The sequence below is a fragment of the Apiospora marii genome (assembly GCF_038362585.1).
Source record: "Apiospora marii strain CBS 49790 chromosome Unknown utg000003l_segment0_segment0, whole genome shotgun sequence".
Taxonomy (NCBI): Eukaryota; Fungi; Ascomycota; class Sordariomycetes; order Amphisphaeriales; family Apiosporaceae; genus Apiospora; species Apiospora marii.
In genome coordinates this window covers 7,085,205-7,098,434 of record NW_027117374.1, presented here as the reverse complement: position 1 = coordinate 7,098,434, position 13,230 = coordinate 7,085,205, and the positions used below count along the sequence as shown (strand labels likewise).

Sequence of the window (13,230 nt, the reverse complement as noted above, 5' to 3'; positions counted from 1 at the left end):
CTACCACACCTGTGGGTGTGCCAGACCCGGCATTAGCGTATGGTCTTTTTCCTTTTTTAGTCCAGTCAACCTCGGGACTCCGTATCTCGACAAGTGAGGGCACAGATACACCGGATACACCCGACAAGATACGGTAAGGTGGTTAAGGTAGGGCACGAACTTGACCAACAAACAAGCTAGGTCGGTCATCTTGAATGTACACAGCATCTAAGTACAGGGAGCTTCCCCGCTCAAGGTCCAGGTAGGTGACTGGGGCACGGGTACCGCATAGAAGGCAGATCCAGCGTAAGAGGGCAACCAAGCAATAGGGCCAAGCCCGTGCTTGGAACACCAATTCAAGTGAATGCAGACCAAGACCACACCTCTCATGACACAGTGGTCAGATTACGGACGAAAGCACAGGTAAGCGAATAAGCATCGAATTGAACATCTGCAACGCGCCTACGCGCCTACGTCTCGAAAAGTCCCGAAGCACCGCGTCTAGCATCAGCACCCCACACCCTGGGCAAGACCAGATACGAGCCCTCCATGAAGACGGCACATCAGCGGCGATCCCACCGATTGTTGTACGTCCTATCCTTGGTTTTCGCGAGCCAACTTCCCAAACCCTTCCCAACATAAGCGTGATCTCTGCTAGCGCGACACAAGCGCTGACACACCATTGAAAATCACACCATAATCGGTAGGAAGAGTAACCCAGACCCGTCGAGGCGCCTTCGTTCGGACCGAGCAGGAGTTGGCTCGCCGCATACCCTGGACCAGCATTTCGCCATAGCCATCCTCGTCAAGCCGCCCTACGAGCGCTGGCAACCAGCGCGAGGTTCCGTGCCTCCCGACGAGACATTCGAACGTGCAGGCCTGTGCGAAAGCGGCTTCGAGGGCTGCGATAGATATGCCTACCATAGGACACCCATTCGTCGCACTGAACTGTCGTCGATGAAGTGGTCCCTTCCATATAATCGGTCAGCTATGAACCGTGTCACAACCCTAACTCCGTCGGTGGTCAAGTCGCTGCGTCTCGTCTCGGCGATGCATGTTGCTACTGCTCGATTGTCGGGTGCTTGTCGGTTGCTCGGGATCCCGAAGGGAGGAATGTGTCCCGACAGATTGGGTCGCCCGGCAAGGGAAGCAAAGTGGCCTTTATAACAGCAGGAAAGGTCCAACGAAATGGGCGGAGCATGGCGCTAATTCGACGTCAGCTGGTGCTAGCCTCACCCGATGGGCCAATGGGTGTTCGGTCTATCCCTGCCAAGCAAGCGGTCGTAGCTGCTTTGGGAATCGTGCCAGTGCGCGAGACCGCCTTTGATTGTCCTACCCATAATCAAGTCGATTGACTGCCACTGTCAGAGGACCGTCACACTCGAAGTCGTCCGGAGCGGTCTTTCTGAACCCAATGAGCTTGGCGGAGGTCAGACTTGGGCGACGACAACTGTCGCCGTAGTCGCTGTAGTCGCTTGGTTGGCTCGCAGTTGTGATCGAGCCACCATGAGCAAAAACGCAAGCCGCTTCAAGATTACTGTACCGTACCGAGCTTGTACTACTCACTGCTTCGTATCTTCTCAGCGTCGGTGTCGCCTCTACCTGCCAGCCAGGAATAGCGGGGTTTCCTGGAAGCCAGCGTCTACCGTGGCGGCTGGAAGTGACCCGGCCAACTTGCGGAGAGGCTGAGGAGCGAATCCGCATCCGCTCGACCAGAGAAGTTGAACGGGAGCCGACAGTACGAGAGAACTAGGAGTTGCGATGATTCAGAGCCTTGACAAAAGGGGCCTTGTCACCGTAGTCTCCAAGTAGCCAGTTTTTGACGTATTCGCAATGGAGCCAGAATTACTCAGTGGCAAACCGTACTCTCTTTTTGCTGCATCAGCGCAAAGAGGCCCACGGGTTGTTTCCAGTCCTAAGTTCTGTTGGCCCTTACTGTCGCATGGATGTGGAAAAGCTCTTTTTCTCTTGCTTGGGCTAGTCCAGTCCTTATGACGTACTCCCGACGTTCAAGGGCAGCCGAAATGCATCTGGTCGTACTCGTATGTCGTTCTGGAGTAGTACGAGGTCACTGTACGCCGAATCTCTCGTGCTGCTGTTCTGGTTCGTACTTTCCCGTATCTCTGGGTAAGGCACACCCATTTGGCGTCGTTTCCTGACGATACTACCGAAAGCTACTCTGATATTCCAGGCTTCGTACCTCGAGGTCCAGTAACCAGAAGTGGCCAGCACGATACAGTACAGTATCCAACCTACCATTGAAGGGTTGGTCATCTTGCGAAGCTACCGATTTCTCGATTAGGAAGTGCTTCTTGGCAGCCGGTCTCACCATGTTGCGTCAAATTCCATGCCGGCGTGGCTATGGTCCCGTATGGGCCCCTCGTAGTTGCCGAAGTGCTTCTATGACTCTGCGGTTTGGGCTAGACCGGTCCTGTTCACGACAGGCAGCCGAAACGCATCTGGTTCCCCCAGGTACTCAAATAGTAGCATGTGCTCATTGTACCCGAAAGCCTCAATGCAGCTCTTCTGGTTCGTACCTACCAGTATCATAGCTCAGCTATCTGCATCTGTTTCTGGCCATGCTACCTAAAGCTACTTCCAGTCCTATTGGGTTCGTACCTCAAGGTACGGTCGTCAAAAGAGGCCGGTGCAGTACTGACGGTGTGACTTATCTGCAGTTCATCTTGCGAAGCTAGACTCTCGATCAGGAAATGCTTTTTCGTAGTCGGTTCAAAGTTTTCTCTCCAGCTCTGCGTCGTTAAGCGGCGCTAGGGCAGATGTCGACCTCAGGATGCAGAGCTGCTGATGGCGCCGCCGGACCAAATGGGCAAAGCCAGGGGACAGCAGCGCCGATATTGTTGTGTTCCATTGTTGGCCGTGTCGCACTTGCTGGCTCACACGAGGCACTCTGGGTGTCCTCCAATTCCCACCGAGTAGTATGCAGAAATGATACTGGGAGGCCCAACTACCATCCTGGTCCGCACGACCGTAGTCTCTTATTGAACCTTCCCGAAGTGCGCCGATTTCAAATGGAACCAGAGCCTGATGTTCCCCCGCTCCGCTTGTACTGTTCCGGCGCAGGGAGGCAGGTGACCTTGGAGCCAGTGCATCCAGCGGCTGCTTTCTTTCTGCTGCATTCCGTCGAGATTCGAATACTCTCCTGGGCTGTTGCAGGTCCTGGCTTCCATCGTTGCCCGCCTGTTGGCGTACAATTGGGGTGCAGAGCCGGAAGAGTAGCAATGGCGCACTAGTGCGACTAGCGGGTCAGGTCCCTTGAACACACCATCATTAGCGTGGCGCCGTTTCGCGACCCCGCGCCTTCAGGGCCAACTGCCCAATCTTCCTGCTGCGCAAGAACTTCTCAAGACACGCCGAAGAGAAGTTGGCTCGGGATCCTCTCGCCAACATGGGTTCGGAACCGGAATAGCAGCTCCCCTGGCGACGCTCGCCCAACTCGAGCTCATTATGCCATCCCATTTGACATCCGCAAGCCAGCACTTGCTATATCTACCGTTCAGCGGGACGCTATTGTAGCTCTATGGATACGCCACGAATATACCCCAAGAAGGTCCAGCAAGTGGCCGAACCATAGTAGGTAGCTAGGCCTCCGCCATGGCCCACACCAAGGCGCAGAAAGACAAGGTTCGAAAGAGCGGCTTGTCGCTGCAGAACAAGACAAAAGACCTCGGACGGTACTGCGACGTCTTCAGCGCGCTTGCGTACTGGAACCCGACACACGAGCGGATGGAGACGGCGATGCACGTCCCACGCGGGCAGCGCGTGCCGGACCTCAACAGGATTGTCCGTCCCCATGTCCCGGTTACCGTTCCGTCGAGTGTATCCAGCTCTGTTACTAACAGCCGCAGTTTCGACGATCAGCCGCGTGCCATGCGAGACCGAGCCACGGCCGAGCGACGCGGTCGAGCGGCCAAGTCGAAGCCATCCCTTTCGAGGCCCAGGCGGACGCCAGCGACGCGGATGCCGAGTACGAAACCGATCCCGAGTATGTTGCAGCAGTTCCCGCTGCCGTGGCGGAGCCTCTGTCTGTCTACGACGTCATCCCCGACGAGGATGGCGGGACTGTCATTCCCAACAGTCCGATGAGACAGAAGGGTCCGAGGCAGCTGCCTTCGCCGCGAAGGCCGCAAGGTACGCATGATTCTCGTCTATTGACTACATAGTCGACTGACCGTTGACGCTCATCATACAGCAGGCACTCCAGGTTCCCAACCGACGGTGGAGCGGCAGCCCGCCCGTACCGAGCCCAGCTCCACGACGAACACTGCACTAACCGCGGCGACGAATGCAGGGGCCCGGCCAGCACCCACAAGATACCCCGACCACGGCGCGATGGATGCGTTGCTGCAGAGAGTTGCACGTTGGAATAGCCGGGTGACGGCCAGAAGATCCTTGGCGACGATTATGACGACACAACCACGACATCGCCCTGCTAGAATGGGGGAAACGGTGTTAAGCTGTCGCAGGCAGACTGTCCAAGAGGATCTGTGCAAAATTCGGCGGGCGATAGCTTCAATGCCGCATGAGGGGATTATACAACCAGTATCGATAGGTGGAGATGGGGCCGATAAAGATCACGGAATAGGCAGAAATGTTCAAGGCAATACACGGAAGTGTTTTGAAATCTCAATACGTGCTCCAATTCAATATGTTCAGTCTTTTCGGTCCACACAACTTGACGGCACGCATCGCTGTGGGATGAAAACACGGACAGGAGAAAATGAATTCTCAGACTAAACCCTGGGCAATAGAAGAAGTAATGTTCTATCACCGATTTATCAGGAATCACCTTGCCCCAAATCCAACATCACTTTAGAATTAAACGTGTCCCCAAAGTTCCTAGCAGAACGGCAAATCTTGCTTCGTCGGTGATGGACAAGTAGCCATGGAGGGGATGGCTTCGTGTTCAGAAGTGTTCGAATACAAATCTTGAACAGGAACCGCTCTGGAAGAGCTGAGTAGACAGTGAGTCAACCAATACGGAGTAAGGCTCAACTGAATGTTGGTGTATGAACCCTTGACTTTTGCTTACCTGTTGCTAACTTTGTGGCATCTTGGACAACCTTCAGGCCATCCGTAATCACCACAGGTTGTACAAGGCATAGTTGAGATTGATGGCGCGGTTAGTTTAGGTTGATTTGCACTGGAACATGTTTGTCGTATATTCAGAGCAGAAGATGGTGGTTACCATGATTGAATATACTAGAATTTGACGGCCCAACAGGCTCCATAAGGCAGCCACCGCTTCAAAGCATCGGAAAAACTTCGGTGCGTTCCTCATATATTGAGGGGATAACTCCGCTTTTGCCATTGGAGTAAGAAGGCTCCATCCTAATTATCGCAACATGCCAGACACCCGACAACACTCCACACCAAATGGTGCAGCCTCATGCCCATCCGACGGGTGTTTCAAATTGTGTAGCAATAAGGCAGAACTTGAAAAACATTTTGGAATCCGTATTTTCCATGTTCTTGCTTCTAAAGTACGCCTCTGACAGTTTGCTACAGATGTCAATTGCCCTAAGGTCTGCGTAGGCTGTACTATAGTCTGCGGCACGGCATCGAAATTCATCTATCATGCCGACCATTGTCCCTCGAAAAGCCAAATGGACGAAATTGATCAGCTTTATATGAGGGAGAAGAAGGCGAAATGGGAAGGTATTGTCCTTGAAGAATTGGGCCAAACACAATCCCGCAATATGTCCCCCCTAGCTGAACGGAGACGCATCGAGGACGTTCTGGGCGGATACCTGGCCGGAAACGTACTATCAGAAGTCATAGAGAAAATAAGGCCAACCAACAATGCCAGTTCCAAGAGAGCGCTTGAGAACGATTGTATGGAACGTGAGGGTAAACGGCAACGGGTTGATATGAGCGAGACACAGAGTGGCAGCATGCAGCCTGGAGTTGATATGGGCAAGATACAGAGTGTCGGCGGCACATGAAACAATCTTTGCTGTATTGTGTCCAAAAGAACCCAGTAAGCTGGCGGCATGTTCATTCTCGATAACTTGATCAGAGGTCCGAACGTCTAGGACAGCCCTATTCAACGAGAAGTGCAGCATACTCCATCTACGGTACTTCAACGTTTCAACAAATCATCTAGAGCATACCTTCACCGTAAGCACCCATAAGCTGTCGTTTGTTGTCCCAGAAATCCACAGTGGTCTCGCTGCCCCTAACCATGAATTTGGACAGCGAGTGGTTGACTCCAATTTCGCGGTTCGTCCAGTCTGACCACCCCGTATTAGACGAATCCTCCCACAGCCCAAAGCCGATGCTCAGTAACTCGGCCGCGTCGATGTCTGTACCAAGGCGTGTGAGCATCAACCTAGGTCCTATCCCTAGTATCTTGGCCCTTGACACTGGGCCGACTCCCACCGTAGCCCCGTCCATGACCGCCGTGCCGCCAGCAACGAACTATATCATCCCCGGGACTAGTAAGACAGCCACGACAGGAGCAATATCCGCAGCAGCTGAGGTCGGCATTGGGGTCGGAGCTGGGGTCGGGGGGCTGGCGCTGATTACCCTGGGCGTATTGTTGACCTTTAGGTGGCATAAGAAGAAAGTCAATTCCAGACGGATGAGCCCACCGAGGTAGATACCTTCTGTCATTAGGGTACATGATTAGGTCGTGCGGTTTGGGAGAGATGAATAACATTGCTTCAATGACCTTTTCATCTCATCCTCTTCCACGAGTCTTCCCAGTATGATACTCTGCATAGTGCCTCGCCTGTGAGTACCCTGATTCCACGTAATGGGTAGTTGTTTCGGTTGGGAGTATTTCACGACTATAGGATGGAGACCTTCCTCAACGACGACAACAACGGGGACAGGGATGGAATCAGGACCAAGTTGCTCGAGGAAGCTAATATGTTTCGTCGGAAGTCCTCAACCTAATGACCACTTAATCACCTACTACCTAATTGTCAAAAACCACACCGACATTCGGATTGCTGAACAATGTGGATAACTCATCCTTCCCAAAACTGACCCGTTTTTTGTTCATAGAACCCGATCCGATGAAACGCTTTGCAGCATCATCCCAAGAGACATCAATCGGAAACCAGAGACCATTTGGCCGCAACCGTAACGAGGAACAAGACAAATTTCCCAGTACATGGTATTTAAGAGGCTCACCCTTCCATTTACAAGCCTTTGACGTGTCGATCCATACACCGCGACGCCGGTTCCACTTCAGCTGCTTCATTCCGCCTTCAGCATAAACAGTCACTTGTTCAAGGCGAAGATTGAATCCGCTCCTAGCAGTGCTTTCCTGTGTGTGTTGTTTCGCTCGTTTGGGCGAGTTTTCTGAGTATGACTGTGTTGATTTCCTCTTCGGGCAAGGACCTCTCGCCACCTCTGTCAGAGGGTTGGGCTGCCTCTCCTCGTCGGTATCCAGTGGCGTGGCACTGTCTATTCGATGGTTGGGATATTTTGTTGGTGAAGCTGTAGATGACTCTGCGACAGGGGGCCTCTGGGTGGCTGTCCTATAATGGTTTCCCTCTCCAATCAGACGCGATGAGTCTGTCGACTTTTCCAAGCCAGTGGAGAAAGGGGAGCCTGGTGTTGGCGGGCTATGTGAGGCTGTCGTTGGATTTTCGTTCGTAGAGACGAAGGGCTGTGCGTCACTGGCCGTGAATACTTCATCGAGACTTGCTTCCAGCGCTGTACTGGGTGCTCCTGGAACTTGGGGAAGCTGGAAAGAGTTGAGTAGTTCGTCCCAAAGTAAGTCCTCGACCGAGTTTGCTTCAGTAAAACCTTCGTAAAAACTTTCGTAGATACTAGGGCAAAGACAAAACGCAGTGTCAAACGACTTGCAACCGTCGAAGCCTGCCACCCCGTCTTCCGGTGACTGTAATGCAACGGCTGGGCTTTCGGCATCAGCTTCGCTTCCGAAGTCGATAGAGAGTTTGGGGTCGAAGAGGCCATAACACAAGGAATTCGTCCATAGATTCGCGAGCGCACTGCTGTATTGTCGTGGGTCCATAGCTAACGGCAGTTCATATGCTTTGTAATCGTAGCTTTGTGGATGATAGATAGATGAGGACACTTTGGTATGCTTGTAGTAGAGCAGATTTTAGAAGGGGTGGAAAGAAAGGAGAAAGGCAGACATATATCATTGGGGGACGACCGCCTTTTATAGTCTGACCGAACCACAAACCCCCTCCCCTCCTCCTCCCCCTTTCATGTCCCTCTTCCCTCGGATCAACTCAGGTCGGCGTGGCCGTGCATGAATGTTACAAGTTTTGAATGGAACTGACCCAAAGAATGTCACCATTGGTGTGCAGTAGGGCGGCATTCCAGATGAACCCAAGTAAATACAATCGCTTCCTGGAGATTCCGTTTCCCCGAATAGTCTTGATTGCACCCTGGGTGATCCTAGTTTGTTAGTGGGTATCCGAAGGAGGCCACTGAATGAGAAGATCTCATGACATGCACGTATGCAGACATGGATGGTACACCGGACGGAAGCTATGATTTGCTCTCTGCAAGGCGAGCGACCTGTATTTCGAAGCGTAGCACCGCTAGCTATCCAAGAGAGCACTGTGCTCCACCACAGAGTTAGCACCAAAGCGGCCGCCGCGTTTTGGGAAGGTAGCTCGCGAACACCAAGGATAGGACGTACAACAATCGGTAGGATCGCCGCCGATATGTTGTCCTTATGTCGGGTTCGTATCCGGTATTGCCCAGGATTAAGATGCATCGACATGGCAGGCGGAGTATGGAATAACCGGCAAGTTTCCAGTGTATTATTGATAGTATATGTTCTGTATCTATAATTAGAGTGATCTGAGTATCACGCAGGGTCCTATTCTTTGACTCAGGCGATTTTTGATTTCAACAGTCTTAGTGATACGGTCAATATCAACCAAGCATGGATGTGCAAAAGCAAACAAGACGGACAAAGATACTCCAGGCACCGCAAGGATACGAGAAGTAACGTCGGATCAGGAACGATTGTTCCTACCAAACGTACCTCTGAGCCAGTGCAGAGGACCACTGCCATCTCTGTCGGCAAATGGAGCCCTGAGAGGTCCGGAGGTCGAGCGGCGACTTGGAGGCGAAGGGCCTCTGACTCTTGAGGGCTGCGGCAAAGGCGGATCCATAGACGGAGAGATCGAGTTATGCCATTGCGAACCACTTCGTTCATCGGAACCGCCCCCAGCAGCCCGAACCGAGTCGATTAGGGACACCAGCAGGTCCCACGGCCTTTGACGCAGGTTCGACCTATGCCGTCCCGCATCACTTGAACGGGGCGTCGGGGATAGCCCTACCTCCAAACCTGGTGCTGCCTCGGTCCTCTGAGACTGGCCTGCCCGCTCTCCCTCGACCGAGGCTCTGCATATCGGGCAGGTGTTGTGCTCCTTAAGCCATAATTCAACACATTCGTCATGGAACCAGTGCTTACACGGTAACATGACGACTTCATCACCCAAGCCTACGTCGTCAATGCAGACTGTACACTCCCCTTTGGCTTCAGGTCCCAGCATCCCCTCATCCAGCTTTTTCCTGGGTAGCCTGGATATCGTCTCGTGGGACGCAGGAGGCGCGGCGTTCGACTGGGGATAACCCTCCATAAGACTTGTGATGATACGATCCAAGGCCTCCAGGGAGTGGACTGCACCACCATGGACAGCGTTCGGGTTGTGCACTGTCAAAAGCAGATGATGTAGAATAGCAGAGAGGTCCATTCTGACATCGCCGGGGCTGCTAATACCACCCGGGAACCTCGGACCGCCGAATCCTTCTTGGTCAACCAAGCGTGGGTTTGGACGGTTGGGGAGCGGGGGACAGACGGTCCATGACTGAATATATCTTCAAAGGCCCTGTGAGTTCTATCAGCACAGGTTGACGTGAAAGACACCAAAGTAACCGCAAGATCCCGGATGGGGGGCGAAGAGATATCGTACGATTGGAAAGGATCATCTGGTGGGCCAATGTTGGCACCAGGTCGGAATGTTCGACGGCTGCCACTGGTTATGGTGAAGCTGCTCACTCCAGAGTGTCCCGACTGAAATCTGGCCACGCGGACTTGCGGACCTGCCACATCCTCTCCGGTCCCTCCAAGGATGGGCTGGGGGCCATTCCGACGGATCACACCTGTCCCGTTTATGGTGCCCAATAGTTCCGGAGACCTTCTTATTGCATACTCGCTGCTGTCCGGCCTAGCAGGTCCTTGAGTGCGGCGGCCTTGTCCGCCTGGAGAACGGAAGATTGAGCGGTGTCTGAAGCTACCACCTAATACATACTGTATATACTCTTCAATATCATCTTCGTCATGATCTGACTCAGCGCCGCGGAGATTGAGACGGTGGAAGGGATAGATTGAACCTAAACCAGGTACTTCACCATGCTCTTCTCTGGGACCATTATCTGGATCAATCTGGGAGGATAGCCGTTAGCTTTGACGTAACCCAATGCCCGGAAAGCATACATACTATTTCGGTGGCATCGCGTGCTGCCAAAGAACCAATATGCCGAGCCTCCGTGGGAGCGTTGGGTGCCATGACTTGCTACCTCTCGTCTGCGGCCGCTCTAGGGAATGGTGTATTAATGATACGAGGGTTCGGTCCAGTTGTTACGAACTCTAGTGTGGCGTGCAGGGATCTAACCGAATGATGTCCTCGTCTCGACTCTTTTGTTGTAGTTAAAATCGTGGTAAGATGGCTTGTTACTCTGTGTGCAATTGAGTCAAATTTGGTAATCATCGTTTTTCATGCTTGTTGTCGCAAGGTGGACTTTGGTAGAAGCAAATCACGCCGGACAGAACTTGAAACGGTATGATGAAAACTTTCAACCGAATCATTCCAAGTTGGCAAACCAACTTAGGACTGGCATGCAACTGACTAAGCCGCAACCAAGATGTATGGGAGACTAGGGGTTGCGATAATTCAGAACCATGACAAAAGAGGCCTTGTAGAGTCTAACCTAGCAAGCTGCTCAAATACTTCTGGGTGCTTTTTGGTCTGAACTAAGTCTGCCTATTCACGATAGGTAGCCGAAACGCATCTGGTTGTTTTCTTAAGTATCAAATACATAGTAGCATGCGCTCATTGTATCCCAAATCTTGAAGACTGCTCTACTGGTTCGTACCCGTATCATAAGGAAATAAGAGAGTAATTTGCATCTGTTTCTGACAAAGTTACGGTACCTGAAGCTAATTCCGGTCCTATTGTCTTCGTAACTCAAGGTACAGTCGTCAGGAGAGACCGGAAGTACTGGCGGGTTGACTTATAAGCAGTTCATCTTGCGGTGCTAGACTCTTGATCAGGAAGTGCTTTTCCCAACGTTGCAAAGGTATCTCTCCAGGCTGGGGAGCTTGTGGAGTTGGCCCTAATGGCGCGGGGTCGCGAATTGAGACTGTGCTTATGTTGCCCACTATTGCGCTAGTGTGCCATTGCTACTCTTCCGACCCTTCGCCCCTACAGCAGCAGGGACCAACAGTAGTCAGGGCCGGAAACAGCCGTACTGTATGCTACTGGATGATTCTCGCTTCATTCGAATCGGCGCGCTACGTCGGAAAGGGTGAAATTGGAGACTACGGTCGTGCGGACCAGAATGATTGTTTCGGCCCCGCACCATCACTTGAGACTTGGAGGGACCCGAAAGTGAGCATCGACCGGCCTCTAGGTCGGAATGGTACAAGCGGAGCGGGCGAAACATCAGGCTCTGTCCTGCGCATCAGAACATGTGCTGCATCACAAGCTGTCCGTCCGGCGTCCATTCCGTCTCTCAGTGTCACTTGCGCAACGGTTCCTATTCTACATCACAGTAAGGGCCAACATTACTCAGGACCGAAAACAGCCCGTGAGACTCTTCGAGCTTACGCAGCAAAAGACAGTACTGTATGTTACTGGATGACTCTGGTCCCATTCGGAATCGGCGCACTTCGGTAAGGGTGCAATGGGAGACTACGGTGGTGCGGACCAGAATGGTAGTTTGGCCTCCCATTATCATTTCTGCATACTACTCGTTGGGAATCGGAGAAGTGCTGAAGATGGTTGCGTACACGAGAAGTTGATCAGTGAGCATCTACTACAGGAGGAAACGCAGCCTGGAATGGCGAAGGCTGTGTAACCTGGATCCTGGTTGTTTGATAAACGGTATCTGGACTATCTCCTTGATTGAAACGCGTAGCTATGTCTCTACTGTCTCCCACTCCTGGTGCAGCCGTTTCTCGCTTCGTATGCTCCCGACGAGAACGGTGCGACTTAGTGCACCATAGCGAACCAGTAAGGACCAGGATGATAAGCGACGGCTTAAATATGGACTTTCCAAGTCCACTACTGATCTGCTGCAATTTGAATTTGTCGGTTTGAGTCGCTGTATTAATCGTACGTTCAAACGCAGTTTCCAAAAGGCAGGACCTTTGGCATGACGGTGGCATGTTCCCGCGCAACTTTTCAACCTGCAATCGGGGTATATGCCTTTAGACAACGTACGAAATAGAGTCGAGTTTTCATGAATGCTCAGAACTGCGTCAAGGGTTTACTTACTATGGCTTGCATTTTACATATGCTCATGTATCCCAGAGTCCAATACAAATTACCTACAGTGTTACCGGTGCCGATCTATTCCATCTTGAGCTGTTCTGGGACGACCCTGACCGGATCCTCCACACGATGTACAGTACTTAATAGAGCAGTCTCCCAAAAGTACTGATGGACAGATCCGCGAGGTATGTCGCCCATCCAAGAACCAATCAAGATCCTGCTGCCCTTGTTCTTGGCCACTTCACTATGCCATATCGCAGGGGCCATCTTGGGCAGCTGGTATCCGCTCGAGGGCCGCGTGTTGTCGACCTCAGGGGCGCTCCTCTACCGATTCTGGTTGGTTCGGGAATGGGCTGGGCTTCTTCGTGGCACTATTCAGGAACCAATCCGACACCCTATCATTTGGCATCTCCTTATCCGCGTGGCAGCGTTTGGGGTTTGCATACTGGGGTACCAGTCAAGTTCGGGATGGTCACAGCTCCACGTACTTTCTTCCAGCAATCGCCTTCACGAATCTACACACTGACCGATAAGATTCTCTCAGGCACGTACACCATCACTGAGCTCCTTGCTTGCATGAGCCCGTTGGTGGGCAAACTAGTCCGTACGGGGACGGAAGAAGATCTTGAGTTCATAGAACTTCAGTGAAGGAGAGCCGCTCTTGGCGTTTGGACAACATCATGGCAGATTCAGGATTTATATGGCAGTAAAAAGTCAGGCATACATAATGGGAGAC

General features: G+C 52.4%; 4 protein-coding genes across 4 annotated transcripts; 2 read left to right on the top strand and 2 right to left on the bottom strand.

Moving 5' to 3' along the window:
* Positions 1 to 5,603: 5,603 nt before the first annotated feature.
* On the top strand, positions 5,604 to 5,942 carry PG985_005720 (uncharacterized protein; the record flags this gene model as incomplete). The annotated part of the gene is made up of 1 exon (XM_066825489.1): positions 5,604 to 5,942. The coding sequence occupies one exon, from the start codon at positions 5,604 to 5,606 to the stop codon at positions 5,940 to 5,942; it is 339 nt and encodes a 112-aa protein (XP_066688649.1).
* A 157-nt stretch (positions 5,943 to 6,099) lies between these two features.
* On the bottom strand, positions 6,100 to 6,393 carry PG985_005719 (uncharacterized protein; the record flags this gene model as incomplete). Its single annotated transcript, XM_066825488.1, has 1 exon — positions 6,100 to 6,393. The coding sequence occupies one exon, from the start codon at positions 6,391 to 6,393 to the stop codon at positions 6,100 to 6,102; it is 294 nt and encodes a 97-aa protein (XP_066688648.1).
* Positions 6,394 to 8,948: 2,555 nt separating this feature from the next.
* PG985_005718 (ankyrin repeat protein) lies at positions 8,949 to 10,508 on the bottom strand (the record flags this gene model as incomplete). Its single annotated transcript, XM_066825487.1, has 3 exons — positions 8,949 to 9,806; positions 9,866 to 10,384; positions 10,440 to 10,508. The coding sequence occupies 3 exons, from the start codon at positions 10,506 to 10,508 to the stop codon at positions 8,949 to 8,951; spliced, it is 1,446 nt and encodes a 481-aa protein (XP_066688647.1).
* A 2,232-nt stretch (positions 10,509 to 12,740) lies between these two features.
* PG985_005717 (uncharacterized protein) lies at positions 12,741 to 13,142 on the top strand (the record flags this gene model as incomplete). Its single annotated transcript, XM_066825486.1, has 1 exon — positions 12,741 to 13,142. One exon carries the CDS (start codon positions 12,741 to 12,743, stop codon positions 13,140 to 13,142), a length of 402 nt encoding a protein of 133 aa, XP_066688646.1.
* Positions 13,143 to 13,230: the final 88 nt, after the last annotated feature.